This window comes from Salminus brasiliensis, chromosome 14 (assembly GCF_030463535.1).
Source record: "Salminus brasiliensis chromosome 14, fSalBra1.hap2, whole genome shotgun sequence".
In the NCBI taxonomy this organism is placed as follows: domain Eukaryota; kingdom Metazoa; phylum Chordata; class Actinopteri; order Characiformes; family Bryconidae; genus Salminus; species Salminus brasiliensis.
In genome coordinates, this window is record NC_132891.1 from 13,651,108 (window position 1) to 13,670,731 (window position 19,624).

Genomic DNA, 19,624 nt, shown 5'->3' on the forward strand with positions numbered 1-19,624 from the left:
AACAATCCATATAGCATCAATTTATGGTGGTTAACACCGACTGGCGCAGATGCCACATAACCCAACGTAGAACTCTTTCCCATTAGATTATGATCATGAACCCTCCTTACCGTCTGTTCTGAGCACCAGGGGGGTGGGAAAGCTGAGCACTTTGCCTTTTGTGATGCGGTTCACCACCACACAGGTGTAGTTCCCCACATCTGATGGCTCCACTTTTGCAATGTAAAGGTTCCCAGTCTCCTGAGAGACAAAACGTCTGCTGTCTTGCTGGACAAAGTATGGGTACTCATTGAACACCCAGGCGAAGGACAGGTCTACAAAAGAAAGGAGCGGCAACAAGCAAAACAATATGTTGTGTTTATGTTTTACTTGCCTGTAGTGTATATTTACATCACACACTCTTAAACGTAGGTGCTACAAGGAGTTGCCATGGAAGAACCATTTTTGGCTCAATGAAGAACATTTTCTGTTGTAGAGAGGTGAACCATTTAAAGGCTTAAAAAAGGAGATATAAAGGTTCTTTACCAGTTCAAGTTCTATTTTACGTAACAGTTATTAAAGGAAACAGAAACGTTTACTTTGTGGCATTGTTTAAAGAATCCTCTGTAGCACCTTCACTTTTAAGAGTGTCCAGTACTGTAAACCTGGGCTGTCATTTACTTTTAGGTCCATACATACAGCCTTAACATAACTCACATATACATAAATACACTGACAAATGTTTATGTAGACAACTGAAGGCAGTCTAGACATAAATGCCTTTATTGGACTTGTGCGCAAGTAATGTATATGGCATTAATATTTTATTTAAGGACTTTAATATAAAGTGTAAACCCAATCTATTATTCACAAATCCCTAGAGCATAAAAAAAGCAATTCATATCGAGACGTGAACTGTGAAAATGGTGTGTTTCAGTCTAAACATTGCACTAAATGCTAATTTATCAAAGGTCTAGCTCTGCAGAAGTTACAATTAAGTTGAGCCTTGAATAATTTATGAATAAAACATTTTGAACGACTGAAAGAACAGTCTGAATAGTCTGAACAGACCATGTTCCCTGGACTCACCTCCTGCATACGTAGGCGTACCACATAGTAAAACGACTCCTTGGCCTTCGCGCACTGACACAGCACTTCTTGTCTGAGTTTTGAAATTCAAGTCTGTGATGTACAGGTGGAAAAAATCTTTGTGAGTATACATACATACATACATACATACATATATACACACATACACAGACACTCTATGGACAAGTATTGGGACATCTACACATTACATCTAAACAGGTTTTTATAAAATCCCTTTGCAGCTCTAACAGCAGGTTTGGTATAGTGTGCTCTTTGGAACCACTACAAATGTTTTAAAGGCAGATTGCATGGCTAGTCGCTTGATTTTATACACATGGCAATAGGACTGAAAGATGTGTGCCAAGACTTTTGTCCATATAGTGTATTTTATATTAGTCACAAATACTGATTATCTTCATCTACAGTGGCATCTGTCAAATGGTGGAATATATTAGGCAGCATGTGAACAGTCAATTCTTGAAGTTGATGTGTTGAACACAGTAAAAAATGATCAAGCAGATGATCAAGGACCAAATTATAATGGGTGGTAATGAGGACTGGGTCAGAGCATCTCCAAAACCTCAGGCAGGTCTTGTGGGGTGTTAACAGTATGCAGTGGTCAATACCTACCAAAAGTGGTTCAAGAAAGGACAAGCGGTGAACCAGCGACAGGATCATAGGCACCTATGGCTCACTGCCATATGACTCACCTATTTAATATTAGGCAGGTGGTATTAATGCTATGGCTGATATATATATATATATATATATATATATATATATATATATATATATATATATATATATATATATATATATAGAATATAAAGGACTGGAAGGACAGCAAGGGCTGAAATTCATTAACTGAACGATGAATATAAAACATTTAGTCCTAGCCTGCTCTGTAAGAAAGTGCACATTTCTGATTAAATTGCTGATTCTAATTAAAAAGCTGATAACAAGCCTGGGCAATAAAATATTATCAGCAATTATCTAAAATGGAACCCCCATGATAACAATCATTTGTTCAGGAAGGTCATTTCCTAATGGCGTTTCAGCAATTCATATTCCATCTAGGCACTCAATAGTACAAGAGGTGAAGCTTGTAACAATGACAGCGTTAACATTTTTATGGTGGGGAAAAAATGGATACTCGTTTGTAGCCAATCAGGCTGTTTGCATGCCGGTTGTTTACTGTTCTGGCAGTGCTGCCTTAACAATCATGCATCAGAAACTGAAACAGTAAAAGCCACAGTCATAGGACAAAGAAATTATTGATGAAATTGAGTCAGACAAAGTGGATCTGCAGCGAAAAGGAAAAGAGGGAGTTTGTGGCAAGATTTGTTGAGCAACTGCAACCATATTACATCGCTAGCTTACAAAGCGGTTTTCTCCGTTTAGAAAAGATGCCTTGTGTAATGTTTTGGGAATTGTGAGCAGAAGTTGCTTTTTTAAGCTTTCGGGAGACGTGGCCAATATGGGCAGAATGGACAAAAATAAAGTGCAGAAGGCTATCACAGGAAAATCCCTGATCAGCAAACACCAAACGTCCAGGCAAAGGTCATATTTTGAAGTACAAGAACAAGAAACAACAAAAACCTGTTAAGAGGCTCTGTAATATTAAAACGTTCTGGCAAGACTGCAAACGACATAAGACGGATACATATGTGTGATTAATCTGTCCTTGTACTGGAAACAGGTGGAGGTGAGCTGGGAGAAGCAACAGAGCTGATTTCTGGCACAACCTATCAGCTTTAGTTTCACTAGTTCATCTAACCTGCTTCCTTCAGCATACAGCAGTCTCTACAACACTGCTGAAACACAGCAAGTCCGCCGGTCACCACTTTATAAAAACTGAAACGGCTAGAATAATAATAATAATAATACGACAGGATAAAATATTAAACGTGTCTCAAGTTCAAGTGATCCCAATTATCAATTACATTTGGTTCACTGATTGATTAAGCCACTAATGGGGCATTTTCACACATTGGTGCTGGATAATCGTTTTCCTTCAATAAATGAAATATCACTGAAACGCTGTATTTTATGTTTACTCAGGCTGTTTATGATCTGAAACCATTAAGTGCGACAAATATGCAGAAATAATAGAAATCAGGAGAGGGCCAATTATGTTCTTGTGGCACTATATTGTGAATATTTTCTATACTTAAACAACACTGACCAATTGAATATTTAATTAAAAAGAGGTTTAAAAGGGGCTCCCAAGTGGTTTAGCGGTCTAATGTTTTGCCTTGTTGCCAGGGGACTGAAAGTTCGGATCTTGACCATGAATCCTGTTTAATTGGAAGCGGTGATGTGCAGTATGTGAAACGTTGCAATAAAAAATATTACTGCTCTTTGAGTCATCACTTTGTTCTCATAGTTCTGCTGTTTGGCTGGTGTCTACTTAATTAATCAAACAATATGCGTTGGAAAAATGCTTTCAGTTACCCTGGTACAGCTGTGAAAATAAGTTGACATACACTGATCATGGACATAAATGGCTTGGCAACATTGGGCTTTTTGACATTTCTCTGAATGGTTCTTCTTCTGTGGATGAACAACACACATCTTTAGGAGAAAAGGCTTCTGAAATTACAACAGGATCACATTTATACATACATGGTCAAAACTATTTGGCTAAAGGCCCCTGAGTAAGAATTCTGGTCGGATATTTGATTACCCTTACTGGCATAATTGATGGAATTCAATTAAATTTGGTTTTAAGCACAGTCTACATCTTATAGCTAGGGTTGATGACAAAACTTTGGGAAAACCCTTCCAAAAGCTTTGCTGTATGTTTGGGGTCACAGTCCTGTTGGAACACCCAACTCTGTCCAAGTTTCCACTGTGTAGCTGATGGTTTAGGGCAGTGTTTCTCAACCCTGGTCCTGGAGGCACCTTGTCCTGCACATTTTAGTGGATTCCCTGCTTTAACCCACCCCATCAACTCTGAAAGGGCTTATTAATGGGCTGATTACTTGAATAAGGTGTGTTTGGAGCGCTAAGCACTAAAAATGTACAGGGCAGGGTGCCTCCAGAACCAGGGTTAAAATTCACAGATTCAGACTTCCAGGCAAATAAATTTCACCTGAAAACATTTGCGTCCAGCTCTGTCTAAGCCAACATGGAGGAAGCACTGATTGTTGAGGTTTCAAAACAGGGGAAATTAATTTTTTTTCGTGCAAAATACAAAAACAACACAAGGATAATGATCTTTTTTCAGGGGTTTTCAGTAGAATATGAGCTGGTCTGTTAACTGCTGATCCTCCTCTTAATTTTTTCCATTCAGTTATGCAATGTACAAGTTTCACAGGTAACAAAACAGAGCATGATGCTACCACCACTATGCTTAACAATTGTTACAGTGTTTTTGGGATTGAATGCCTCATCTGTTTAACACCACTGATGAGTGCTGTTAAACAAACCCTTTTATTGTACACTCCTACTGTGCCAAAAACAGGTCATAAAGTAATCGAAAAACTTCAACAGCAACTGGATGTGTTTGCTATGTTGCCACCTCTAGTCCACGGTTAGTTACAAACGTCTTTCTCTGATCTTTAACAGGACAATGTTCAGGGCAACCAATCCTAACAGCGGTTAGCTCTCACCAGGCCAGGAGAATGCTGTGGCGTATATACAGTGGGTGACTCACATGCGAACTGGAGGCTGGCTCTCCTGCTGAGGATGGCTCCCAGAGGGTTGAAGGCAGTGCACTGGTAGATTCCTGCGTCCTGGGCCCGATCCAGACTCCTAATGACCAGGTTTCCCCCAGACAGCCGACGGCGAGGGTCGGCCCGAAGATCAATCAGTGTGCCGTTCAGCGACCACCTGAAGAGACACAAATAATCACACACTGCACAATCCTCAGCGGGCATCCACAGACTTGAGCCTAGAGCTGATTTAGAAATGACTTTGGTTGTGGCAGTCCACAAATAAAACACACTACAGATATTTGAGTATGCTGTCACAGGTAATGGAGCTTTCACTCACAGAAAGGGAACATTTAGTCATGGTTATTGTTGTTATTTGGCAATAACATATGGTGACCCCTGTGCTATATCCTTTACATAATTACATAATTGCATGCCTACCTAATGTACCACATATTGGCAGGTTTGAGGCTGCACTTCTGTTGTTTCCACTTATTTTGATAACAAAACATGGTAAAAAAAATGTGGTAAGAGCAGAGGACAATCTAACGCAAGGTAAAATAGAACAAGCGAGTCAGAGAGCAGGGTCAGGGCTGTGATGCTACTGGAGCATAGAGGGTTAAGAGCCTTGATCAAGGGCCCAGCAGTGGCAGCTTAGTAGACCTGGGCAGCAAACCCACAACCCTGTGATCAAAAACCCAGCACTCAACCACTGAGTGATCACTGCTCACATAATAGTTGTTATCATCTGCTAGAACTGCATCTTTTAAGGGTTAAATTCCTTCAAAATCATGCTATCCAGCCTGACAGCTGTGGTATCAGGTGTTTGTGAGAGTCGGTTCTGCAGAGTCGGTTTTCTGTGCTGATTTAGGTCACTGGCTTTTAAACTGTGGGGTTGGTATTTTGCAGCTCTTTTCAGTTCATTCCCTTTATTGGCCTTTAATTACAACTAGAGAGGGTCATCAATCCTGCTTGCTCACACTTCAGCTGCCTCAGTCACCAGAGCCCTGGATCATGGCCCACCAGAGGTCATGCCAGCTAGCGTGCCATTCAGAAGCTAAGCTAGTCCAGGAGGAATGCAGTCAAAGCGCAAGGGAGATCGTTTATGAAGCCTGGTCCTTGCCAGTCTTTTACTTTGACAGGGTATCAGTATTACTCCCATGCCTTAGGTTGTGTGCAGGAACTGGTGCAGAAAGAAGAGGAATCTGGCACCACATGCTAATTTCACGAAAGCATGAAAATAGCGCCCCGAGAAGGGGGTGGGGGTGTCTTATGAAGGCACCGAATCCTACAACGCCTGGAGGATTATGTGACACCCAAATCCCCATGACGACAGTATTACCCACACCTCCTGGTGTGTTTATCAGGTCGATGTGTGAGGTGTTTTGCACATTCGCTATCAAAAATTCTCAGCTCTCAGATAAGGCAGGACATTGGCTGGATAGCTGCCGCCCACATGTCAGAATTCACACATTTATTCCTAAGCACTACTCGCTTTTTCTCGACAGCTGTCTCTGGCGGTGCCACAGGTTAACGGTGCCATTCGTCGGCGGGATGCGATTTTGCATGTAACCCTTGTCCTACAGGCCGCTGTGTGTTTTCCTTTGTGTATTTTTATTCCTCGCCCCTGGAATGTAATGCCTGGGCCCTTTCACAATCGTTATCTGTATGAGCAGATGTACAGAGTGCAAACACGAAGCGGATCAGGGGGTAAGACCCTGCTTTTAACATCTCCGCATTAGAAGCAATCACGCCCGCATTCTGGCCAAATCACCAACTGCTTCTAATGCGGCCCCCCCTTTCTATGCGACATGCAAATGGCAGCGGCAAGCGGCATCAATAGGCTGGTTTCAGTTCTGCGATCACGGTTAAAAATAGCCGCCGAGACAGAACCAGGCCTGATGAAGGCCACTTGACACGCGGCCACAAATAGGTGCCACATCCGAACGGAGCAAGGGAGCGAGAGTGGCAGAGTGAGGCTCACAGGGAGTGGAGGAGGTGTGAAGTGAGGTTACATCCACCTCAGGGCTTTTCTGGAAAGCACTGGTGTCTCGTGTGTCACCCTGGCTGAACTCTAGTCAACCCTGCTGTTCATATCAATTTAGTATGGAAGGGGAAAGAAAGGCTTGGCTGATGATGAGACTGGCGCTCTGGGCTCTGGAGCTGCAGGCTCATCTGCTCAATCTCCTCACTTTCGCTCCCTCTCTCTGCACTCATCTTCTGGAGCTCAGACGCCCCGCACCTGTAGACTCGCCCTGGAGGGAAAGCCATGGCAGCCGACGAGTGATCCGGCCAAGAAAGAAATCTCTCCCAAACACATACGCACACGCCAGCATGAGCCAGCCACTCTCAGCTGGCTAGTAAAGCTTGGCTTCTGCTAACAGACACACACACAGGCATGAACACACACACTCACAAATAGCAATCAAAGCGGGAGATACATTACAGAGCTGTCTGTTTTAAAAGCCGAAGCAAGGTTTGACACTTTGCTGCGCAGTCTAGCAGAAATAAACTGCAGCTTAGTCTTCAGTATGGGGCTGCATTAGCGGCTAACACCTAGGAAGAAAGCTAATTCATCACGCAAGACCCAACAGGGCAGTCGATGGCAAATGGTTTGATTCTGACACGCATTCTTAAATGATCGTTCCCTAATTCACAGGATTCTTCCTCATGAGCATAAGAGACATTTCCGTCTCCAATCATGGAAGTTTACTGAAGGCTCTCTGTGGATTAAATCAGATCTTCTCGGCAGTTTGCTCTTGATTCATCACGCCTCAACTCAGCATGGGGATTTGACAGAGTTGTCCAATGTTTATGCTTTGATGTTTATCCATCAAAAAAATATTCTGGCAGAAAAGAAGAAGGGCTGCTGAGCCATGAACGCGATATGGTCAAAGAGCAGGCGGCATCATTTTAGTTTAGGTTTGACTGACAACATGACTGCCTTGATTCCTCTGAACATCTGCTGGAACTCATCTGGAATGTGTGAGAACTGCTCCACTACAGCTCTACACAGAGATGGCATAATGGTACAGATGGGTATGGGTATTGGGCTGATATAAGCGATAACACTGGTGGGATATCAGAGGGGTAAAGAGAAGATCCAAGCCAGATAAACCAAACCTGTAAAACTTTACATTATACGTCCAAATGTTTTTGGACACTCCTTGAAATTAATGCTTTCAGCATTGCACTAATGCATGTACACACACAGCTTGTCTGGTACATGTAGAGAGGCATTGACAATAGAATAGGACTCTCCAGAGTAGATAAACATGAACCTATTGGCACCACGCCTAATGCCAGGCGTGGGCTAGAAAGGTATAAAGGCCCCCGTCATTGAGCTGTAGGGCAGTGCAACTGTGTTCTCTGGAATGATAGTCGGTGCTCCATTCAATACTTTTGGGATGAGCTGGGTAGTTGAGGATGAGGTAACCTCACTAACACTTTTGTAGCTGAATGCAATCAAATCATCACAGCAATGATCCATAATCTAGTAGAATGCCTTCAGCAAAAAAAAGGATCTCTTTTTTAATGCACTGGAAGAATTTCGGAAGAAACAATGACGGCGCAGGTGTCCCAATACTTTTGTCCATATAGCGTGTATTGGTCCTAGTAATTGCAACTCCAATTCCAAATAATATGTTAACTTATTTTTATGTTGAAAACCAACGAACACATGAAGTTCAATCAAATCAGCGCAAACGTTTGCATTTGACTTCGTATTAGCAATTCAAATTAGCTGGCAAGTCACAGTAGGTTAGTCACAAAGCTACATCGTCAGTGCTTCTAGATCACTGAACAACCGTTCATTCCAAATAGAGCATAATTAGTCAAGGGTTATTGGATTTAGGGCAGTGCCGTGTGTGAAATGTTGAATGCAAATCATTTGTACTCCTAGTTTTTCATACAATTTTTCTTAGATGTGCCACCACTGGGTTTTTATGTCCTAACTGTTTAAACATCAGGAAAAAATACGCATCACACATCGTAAAATTGCGAATTTATTGTGATATTATATTAATGCCATATCGCCCACCCATACGTCTCTGAGCAATTTCTTATTTAGGTTTCGCAAAAGCCTTGGTGACTTCACTGCAACAAAGGCCAATACTGAGATAAAGATTAAAATAGTCAATATATTGTGTTAAACCTTTATCTACCTTTGGGTTTTATAACCCTCATGACCTTACTGGGGTAATTTATTCCGTGGGCTGACAACTCAGATTCTCTGCACTGTGCGCCAGCCAAGGATGAGAGAAAAAAGGGCTCGGACCCATTTGCACATCAAGAAAGATGCCTGGGCGAAGGCTGCGGTATTGGGAATGCATAAAGCCAATGCACGGCCAGGAGAGAGGGAAAGGTACAGAACGTACAGCAAAGCCAAACACCCACTGTTCATCTATAAGTGGAGGAAAGACATGGGCTTTCGACACAGAAGGGGGAACAACAGTAAGCCAGGGAAGTGATTAAAGATTCATTTCCTTAAGACCGGCCTCTCCAATCATCCTCTCCCAAGACAATGAACGACATGCTGCTGTAGCTGACTGACTGCGCTAAGATTAGGTGTCTATATAGCTACATAAGGGAGAGCTTATTTATGTGCCTGGATAAAAGTATGTGGACACAAGGGGATCAAAAAATTGTAGTTCAGGGCTAATTCATTTCAAAACAGCCTGCAAATGTCCATATGACTGATTCTAGTTGCTTACAAAACCAAATTTCTTTGGGTCAATTTGGTCTACATAAGCACATGCAAAACACCAGCATCTTTCCAATGCATCCTAAGTCATATTATTTACTCATTATTGGTCCAAACTAACCAAATTAGGTAACTAGTTACCACCGTTACCACCATTAATCATCATTTCTCTCATTACTCTTACCATATCACTACTATGATTATACTATTCGTTATACTAGATTATGATGAGTATGATTATTATCGAATGCTATTATGTGTTAGCTGTGACGTTTATCAATAATTTTGAAATATTTCTGATCAGAGGAGGATGGGTCCCCCTTTTGAGTCTTGGCTCCTCACAAGGTTTCTTCCTCCAGCTCTGAGGGAGGTTTTCCTTGCCACTGTCTCCTTTCACTCCTTGCTCACTGTCATGTCTTGTTGATCTCTTGGCCTCTTATTGTTTACTGATTCTTTAAAGCTGCTTTGTGACAATGGCAGTTGTAAAAAGCACTATAGAAATAAATTAGATTTTATGTGATTAAATTAAATAATGTATGCAGCAACTCTAACACAAAAAATATCTGCTAACCCAAATGAAATGAAAAACATGATGAAAAACATGGCCTAGTCACATTTAACCCTTTATCCAAACCACCCTAAGTAGCTGCCATTTTTGCTGTTAAATCTACTCCTCTGCATGAATATCATGCCCCACTGATGTTGAATTCCTTTGCATTGTAATGAACGTGATCTAAAATGCGAATGATTGTCACACCCACCCATACATAACCTGTTTAATAAAACATTTTTAGTAAAGATTTTAACACTCAGGATCTGGCGTGGTGAGCATCCAATGATGCAGAGCACTGACGGGGTCCATGTTTAATTGATGTAGTTGTTTTAATTCATTCATTAAGTGTGACTGCCCCAGCTGCTGCAACTGGAGGTAAACATTGCAGTTTGTTGGGGATAGATCCTGTAGGTGCAGCCTTGAGACACCAAATCCATAATTCATTAGACACCAATAGAAAGCGGTAACTGACCACAGCACAGATAATGCTGATCTTAACGGAGGCTATTTGTCAGCCTGGGCTTTATATCCAACACACCAAAGCCAACTCTATTTCTTCAGGCACACAATTAGAGCATATAAAAGCAGTAGCAGGCAGATATCAAGTGTACCGTCTAGAACTGCAGCAGTGGATCTATCAAGCCTCTAGTTTCTTGTGATTCAACATAAACCATTATGAGCTAAGAAACATGTCACAGCATAGCTGATCTCTGGTTCAGAGGGTACACAGAGGTCAAGAGAGGTGAGCAGAAAGTGGAAGACCAGTACAGTACCTGTACTGAGGAGCAGGAAGACCCTTAGCATCACAGGTGAGTGTGGCCTCTTCTTCAGGTAAACCCACCGGCACCATCAAATCGCTGGGCTCCATCCGCCACTTAGGCCCAAGGAACGATTTGTAATCCAAACATTCTACGAGAAAAAAAGGAATCTTGTCATTACTGCTTAAACAAGACATGTTTAACAGTGCTTCCCACACATGGGCTCTACTTTAGGGTGAAGGTATTTCAGTATTTGCCCCCTCCTGAGTTCCTGTGTTCCTGAGTGAACACTAAATAAGGTTTTTATTAATGAGCATTTACTGAGGGAAAAGGTTGTCATACACTAAACGGTCCTTAGTAACTGCCTCCTTAGTTTTTCATTCAGCCAACTAACTGTAGTTTGTAACTGGGTTCAGTAAAACTGGGCACACATTAGTACTTATTGGCTATTGGATTACTACCAGCCCAGTTTTAACAGTATTTAACCATTTAAAACCTAAAATGCTCAACAACTTTTACTGAACAATGTACAGTATTTACTGAATAATCAGTGGGTTATAAATTATGGTCATATGGTATATATATATATATATATATATATATATATATATATATATAACTCAGTAGGTTATATGTTACTTTCATATTGGTCACTGAACAATTTATGGTATTTACTGAATAATTATATATATATATATATATATATATATATATATATATATATATATATATATATATATATATATATATACAGGTCTTAAAATGAAAACTCATATTACTTTATGTAGTACTGTATTGATTTTCAAAAACACAGTATTGATTTTTAATTAATAGTTTACATGCACTAGATAGCACCATTAACCCACTGGTGTTGTACACCATTAAAAGTGTAAGATCATTGAGAAACCTTTAAAAGTGCTTTGAGGAACCTTCAAAGAACATTTGTCCTATAAAAACCTGTTCTTAAAGGTTCCTTAAAGCACCTTAAGAGGTTCCTCCACAGTTTCAAACTAAAGAATAATAATAATAAATATATAATATATAATAATATATTTTTTACAATTTATTATTTCTTATTAATTTATTTAATAATATATTAATAATTATTATTTAATAATATATGCAACATGTCGTCTTGCTTTCAGTATCTCAATATATCACAATGCCCCCTGTATTCATGACCCCTGTATCATGATGCGGATCACATCACCAGGTTCTTGCTTATACACAGCTCTATTATCAATGTTTAATAGAGCACTGTACTGTGGCGCCTTCTATGAACTGAAATTCATTCATTACTTTGTGTGAAAGTGTGGGCGTGAATGAAATGAGTATTTCTTGCTAACTGTGGTTAAAGCATGTATGATGGTTGTTAGCTCTGTATTTTCTGTGTAAGTAAGTTTCGCTTTCACAGATGGAGTTTAGTTTTTGGTTGAAGTGAGTTAGTTTGCAGCCTACTGTGATTAACACATGTTTGTACAGCTGCTTCATGTTGCAGTGATGGTAAATGATTAGTGGATAATGTTACTCTGCTACATGGTGTCTATGGTACACGATTTGAAAAATGTACTTGTTTACTCTGAATGAACCAGCCCCAAACTGTAAATACATCCCATCATCAGAGTAAACCATACCTACAGTTTTTAGAAGCTACCTTAACATTACGTGTTTATCGGATGTATTTATGGGTTAAAATTCCTATATAGTTTATTCCACACATTATATACATTTATTACAGTTTAAACAGTTAGAAACACTGACCAAAAACATCTGTTTCATATATACATTTTCTAAGATATGACAAAAGTTTAAACACAAGTTTTTCCCTTTCTTCTATTTTTTTTGTTTACCGTTTTCCACATTTAAGAACTGCATCAATTTAAAAGTAACAAAATAACATTAATGGAATTAGACACTGACACTAAAAAGTATTCAGGACATCAAAACTATCCTCTGTTTTATTTTTACCTAACTTCAAAGCACCCCCACATAGCCTTGATGCCGTTTCACACACTCTTGGCATTCTCTCAAGCAGCTTCATGAGGAGCCACCTGGGAGCCCCACATATGCTGAGAACTTACACCACTGAAAATCACTTTTTCAAATGAGTTCATACACAGATGTGCAAATTCACACACACACAGCTTGTCTAGCCCCTATAGAGAATAGGACTCCTATATGAATCTACTGCATATACATATATTACTGGGACACAATAGTAAATAGATTATGGAGTGAGGATCTGATTGCATTCACTGACAGGAGTGTTAATGAAGTCAGGATGTTGGATGCTTACCACCCCACCTCATCCCAAACGTATTGGATGGAGCACCAACAATCAGTTCAGAGAATGCACCTCCACTGCTCCATAGCTCAATGCTGGGGGGCTTTATTACCCCTCTAGCCCACGTTTGGCACTAGCCATGGTGCCAACAGGTTCATGTTTATCTCCTCCAGAGAGTCATATTCTATTGGGAGTACATCTCTCTACAGGGACTAGAGAAGCTGTGTGTGTGAACCCCAGACAAGGGTTCAACCAAAAGTAACTGAATGGATTCATTAGAAGTGGAGTCCACAAACATTTGGACATCTCAACATTTCAAGCCAGGGTAAGCTTAGGGTAAGGAGATGGAAAAGAATTGTATAATATATAGCTGGAATGACGGAAAAGCAGGTATTGGATAAACTAAAACCTATCCGAGCATGTTTTCAGATAGCTTATAAAGTTTAATGTGGTCAATCTAGGGTCTTTGATTTGTTTCCCACATTCTTTGCACGTTGCCACTCTTTTGTATATCCCACGATTCTGTACTCCCTGTGTCTGAAGGCTAGCACGTGTGCTGATCCAGCCGAAGACATGCTACGCTGCTTTGTTTACATTTGATGCCACTCACCAATATCCTACGTTTATTGTTTGTGTGTTATTTAGAATGGTTCTGAGTCCAGAGTCATTAGGGATGAGTTACGTCAAGTTAAGTCAAGTTTGTTCATAAAAGTATGAAAGTATGAAAGTATGAAAAGTATGAAATTGTCCACTGGCTTCTACACAGAGCATTTGAAAGACACACAGAGCTTGATAAGAATGGAAAGTGTGCTGTGTATCAGTTTCGACTGGTACATATAGTCCAGATGCAGTGAGCTTCCTCAAGACGCTGTTCTGCCTAAGCGTTTCATTCTTGCCTTGTTATTGAGTGAACTGACAGGATTTTCCAAAAAAAAAAAAAAAAAACCTGCTTAAAAACCAGAGGTAAAGGCACGAATGCACCAAATGAATCATAGTTCTAAAAATTTGCATTTGCTCTGCACACTGTGACTTTTAAAACAGTAGAGCTGTCTCACTGATTTTCCACTCCTGGCTGCACTCGGTGATGCTTTGTGTTGATTTAAGGAATGACAGATCTACAGGAACGTCACAATACTGCATTATCTTACACGGATACAGTTTCAGAAAAAAAAATCCATTCCTGCATCTTGAGGGAGTCAGACTATTAAAGTGTGACATGCTATTTCTATTTCCTAAGAGAGTGTATTGGGGAGTCCCAATCCTTCCGCCAAACAATGCTATTCATTTTCAAAATGACTGCACAGCTTAATTGCATCTACAGGCAAGACAAAAATAACTCCCGATCTTGTTAGCTCTGGTGTGTTTTCAGTTATGACTGCCAATCTGCAGAGTTTTCTATCAAATGGACTTATTCCTTGCAACATACTGCGAGCTCTCTTGCTGTACACCATTTGAACAGAAGATGATACCTTAAGACTGGACACCCAAATAATGCTTTAACAGGACCGACTATAAGTGTTTTGTGCCTGCGGCGCTACCTTCAGGTCTTGTGTAAAAGAAGTCTGCCCTGAGTTGAGCTCAGACTCATGCACTGTTGCATCATAGCACAAAACCCCACCAAGTCAGCCAAATCTAGACAAGCGCCTAGGAATTTCTCTTAAACACACTCAATTTCTCTTAAAAAAAAAAAAAACTCAGTGTACTTAATAAGGTTTTAAAGATGCAATTTCTAATATCTGTCAAATTTAACTGGGAAAATACACATTTGAAGAAAGACCATGTCCATTTACATATTTAAAGCAACACTATGCAGCATTTTTACCTTAAAATAACAGCTTCAAAATTACTGACCTGTAATAGGGAGAACAGCATCGCTATCCTCTATCCTTGCTACTCTGGGCCTGCACAGTGTAACTTTGGTGAAACGGGCAGGATAATGCATGTGAGAACTGCATAACTCTGTGTAACCCGAGTCATATTTGTGTGAAATTCTCTACCGTGCATCAGTATCAGTGCACATGTTTCTTTACACTTTCAGTGATAGTTCTGAATCTCTCAGCTTGTCCAGAAATGGATGTGTAAAGTGTAAATGTTCTGTAGGGGTGACACAAAGCACAGACTACACTCCCTGACTGTAGGGGGAGCCATAAATGTAAATTCTTGCATAATGCTACTGCTGCAGGCAATTCTAGAATGATTCACCCCAGTTAGTCATACACAACAGCTCCAAGCACATGAAAGAAAATGTAATTACTGACCAAGCCTAAAACAAAACAATGGACTTTGCTGTTAATTAGATGTTTTAATGTATAGTAATACTTTCAAACATCAGATAGCTCTTTAGCAGCTCAGCCACTCGAGTAAAGCAATATGTTTATTTTTAACACTAATCGGCAGAGACTTTCTCACCTTCGCTCTACAGTCTGCTCGAGATGGCTGACTCTGACAAGCCAGCTCTCCAAATGTGGGTGCTCTGTCGTGCAGTAAGCCAATAATCATGTAATGCTAGCACACATACTGCATAAGCAGGTTTGTCTGTTTGGCTAAGCAGTGCTACAGAGACTTCCCTTTGCCTCGACTCGACTATCGTTCACACAGCTGTTTCGCTGTCTCTGCAGGTTTTACAGTCTTTACTGCAGTTGTTATTTTCTTAAAATAATAAAAGTAATTCAAACATGAGGGGAACATTTGATTTATATATAAATATACAAATGGCATAATACTGCAACAGCCTATATGCTGCCATGGGTACTTCTGTGTTCACTATGACCCTGTTTACACCTGGTCACTTCCTACGTCTTAAGTACCAGGATTATATATGGATAAGGCCAAGCCACACTGAAATGCAAGTGTAAACACACTCAGGATGCATTTAAACCAGATGCAAAACCGATGACTCGAACCTCTTCAGGAGGTGGTCTGAGACGCATTTGAGCCACATGTTAGGAGTGTCAACACATTCGTCTCTCCAAGACACATTTCACAACCAAAACCCCTCCCAGTACAACCGAAACTCCTCCCAGTACGTCACTGGGCACGTGATCCATGTCTATAAGGAAGATAATCTTGGAGGACGACCGGATGGAGAATTGCGAATTCCGAGACAGCAACCACCTTTAGCCCAGCACAAGAAGAGGCTGAAGCAATTGACCAGATGTAAAGGGGGGACTACTTGTTCCCTCTGCCTAACTGTCTATCGTTACACTTTTATGCTGAATTTTGATAATAGTCATAGTCATAGTTGGAAATTCAGTGCAGATGCAGCACAGGAGAAAATTACCAATTCATTTTACCTGTAAGATACTCCATGATTGATAGCAGCAAAAACTGTTTCCATAGTAACCTCATCTTCAGCTGCCAGAGGCGAACGAGACTTCCAGCATCCAGTAGGTCGTAAATGAACAGATGCTTGCGGAGAAAAAAAAGCTCGACCTGCAAGACCAAGATTTTAAGAAACATTAGTTATAATATAATGGCAGCTACAAACAATGGCTTTTATTTTGGTATGTTTCCCTTAATGTTAAGTATATGTAATAACAGAAAACGGAAAAAGGCCTGTTATGTATGACTGAATGAAGTCCTGAAGTATTCTGAAACACTGCAATAACAGGTAAGGTAATGGGAAACCTGTTACATAACTCTTGTCATTTCTAATGGCTTTCCAATGTAACAACGAGAGAGAAACATAGAAGCGCAAGAGATGTTCACTGAAAAAAGATCAAATTCCTTATTCCCTCATAAGCAAGCTCTACCAGCTGATAACAGATTTGATACAGTTGATTGACAGTGGACAACTGCCAGAAAACCATAACTTCACAGATGTAACAGTAGTGTTTAAGAAGTTAACCTGAAATGTGTGCTGTTGAAAATAGAGGAAAAAAAGAGGAACCAGTTTATTCAAGCGAATCATATTTCTGACACCTCCTAATAATGATTTTAGCAAGACGGTATTCAATCACATGAGAAAAAAATGACATCATCACCAAGTTAACCTTCCACATATTACACACAGTTTAGCATTAACGGAAATGAAACTATAAGATTCAGACGATGGCAGCAAACGAGCAGGACATGACGAAACAGAGCTGGTCTATCCTACAATATTCTGAAGAGAAGAGCTTCATAGGTCACCATACAGTCCCGAATCACCTCCTCATCAATTAGGAAACAGGTGGAGAACTGGCAAGGCCTGTATCAGCGTCCCATAGCCTATTAGATGCATCAGAGACCACACACATTAAGAAGGCGACGGTTCAGTGAGCCCGCGCTTTCCATCTTTTGATTTTATTAAGAGACGGCAGGGCCCTTTTAAAGCCAGTGGGCTTGATTTGGAAAAAAATGTGGATGGCGTTTAATCAATTAGTTTATCCTGCAAGGAAGACATATAGAATGGATTTAGGAAAGCCGATAGAATAGGGGTGGCTAGACAGTGGAGAGAGAGAGAGAGAGAGAGAGAGAGAGAGAGAGAGAGAGAGAGAGAGAGAGAGAGAGAGAGATGATGGAATTGAAAAGCGAGGGAACTGGGAGGTTCTAGAATCTCATAATTAGGCCTGCCACTATCAATTATATTAATAATCGAGCAATCTACAGACTGTTTTGATGATTAATCGGGTAATCAAAGCATTTAGGAAGGCCAGACAGAACCGACCTACAAACAACAATGCAAAAAACAATGCACTGCTCATCACCATAGTTAAACAACAAAGCCTTGCAGGAAGCACCATTAACAAAGTATAGATATATAACAATAATATGTAATAGATAATATAGGGATGAAATGCATATACATGTAAATGTGACAATCAGGTTGTGTTCAGAGATGGAAGGATCTTATATATATCTATCGGGTGATTTTCCACAAGAGAGACTTGTAGAAGACCCAGTACTCAGAAAATACTCAGTACTCATGCAAATTGTTTTCTCAGAGATGGTAAATTGTCATTAATGTCTATTACAAAAAAAGTAATGCTGTAATTTGTATATAGTTGCAGTCATGCAAAAACCTTGCATCTTCATTCTGGATGAAAAAAATTAATTTTGATTTTAAAGTTTTTGAAACAATCTGAACCTGGCTGTTTATCTTTACACTGTATCAAATTTCATGATGAATCGACCAATAGAAATGCTCCAAAATGACTTCAGTACATACAGCCCCCACACAGCAACTAAGGGCGTTTCACACTAGCTATTTTTTCCAGATCTGGGAACACTGGCTCTGAGAGTTTGGTACATTTGAACCAGTGTGAAAGCTGCTATCGAGATTGGGAGCGGTCCAGAGATCCCTGGTCCCCAAACAAGCCTAGAATTGGTCTTGGGTGCAGACTCCTGTATTCGGGTGTGTGAAAACAGCTTAAGCCATGATTACAGTTTGTTTTTTTCCCCATGATGCCACAAAATCTAACACATTTACATGCATCTGTCTATTTAGCCTACAGCAGTTTAGCACCGCCCACTGACAGTGAAGTTAAAAGGAGTGTTTCAGCCCGGACTGATTTTTGAAAAGCACAACGCAGGGAAGCCAATCATCTCATTTACATACGTCTATCTTAAAGGCACACCCCTAGTTTTAATACCAGTTCGCCCTCATTCACATGAACTCGCCATGTCCCCTCTGGGGAATCCCAGACATCAGCTTGAGGGCTGTTCCATTACTTTATTAGCTCAATTGAAGTTGATTATATGAGTTTGAAGGGGTGAGGGATCGAGTGAACATAAGTGTCGACTAGCAGTGGAACAAGTGCAGAAATGCCTGTTCCACTTGAAATCTACTCTCCTCATTCTTCCCTCCTCCTCTTCTGCCCAGAGTAGCCACTTGTGTAACGTAGTTATGACACACGTCCGAGGGGTAAGCTGAATTAGGCGACAGGATATTAAAACAGTATTAAAATATCATGTACAGATAAAGATCATGAACCCACACAAATGCTTTAAGTGTACCACAAGGGGAAAATACAGCAGAGGAAAAATGCAAGGTATGAGCTTTAACCTAGAACTAGTCCTTCTTGTGCAGTCATGCCAAAAAATTGGGACACCCCATTAAAATTACATTAAGTCATGTTTAAACATGTTCAAAAAGACAAAAGATTGTCATGGTGTGTGCTAATTTGTTCATGAGTGTAATTCATACTGGACCTACCAGATCTCATAAGGGATCTAGTCCATCATTTTTCTTCAACATTACAAAAGCGTATTCCACACACACACACACATACACACACACACACACATACACACAGCTCTAATGTGCATAATCTGCAGGCCAGTTCAGGCTTAGGAGGGTACGTCTTGAAGGGAAATTATCGTCAACTTGTGTAATTGCAGGAATAGTGGCTCTCAGGAAGGATTTGCTTAGCCTTTTAAGTTTTAGGATGCTTTAAGCAAGAGCAAGTCTGTAAAAAATGGATTTACATGCTTGGAGTCTTCTCTAAAACAAGCCTCTATGTCATGTTTCTTCTAAAGCAGTCAAGCTCACAGCTACCGGGAGACTGGAGACTCACATGGCAATGTCAGCAAAATGCCCTCTCTTTTGGTAGAGGACATGACATGCAATTAGGCATTCTGCAGCTAGTGGACTAACACGCTCAAGCTCATGCTGATCAATCT

The 19,624-nt window shown here is 40.4% G+C and overlaps 1 protein-coding gene across 1 annotated transcript in view; it reads right to left on the reverse strand.

The window, feature by feature from the left end:
* Positions 1 to 19,624, reverse strand: part of cntn3a.2 (contactin 3a, tandem duplicate 2) — a 74,898-nt gene that overhangs the window by 45,320 nt on the left and 9,954 nt on the right. Inside the window, exons 2-6 of the mRNA XM_072696038.1 lie at positions 16,315 to 16,453; positions 10,753 to 10,888; positions 4,727 to 4,902; positions 1,069 to 1,161; positions 111 to 314 (exon numbers count right to left, since the gene is read on the reverse strand). Coding sequence (XP_072552139.1) covers positions 111 to 314; positions 1,069 to 1,161; positions 4,727 to 4,902; positions 10,753 to 10,888; positions 16,315 to 16,369 — 664 coding nt within the window. The 5' untranslated portion in view covers positions 16,370 to 16,453. The remainder of the gene's footprint in view (positions 1 to 110; positions 315 to 1,068; positions 1,162 to 4,726; positions 4,903 to 10,752; positions 10,889 to 16,314; positions 16,454 to 19,624) is intronic.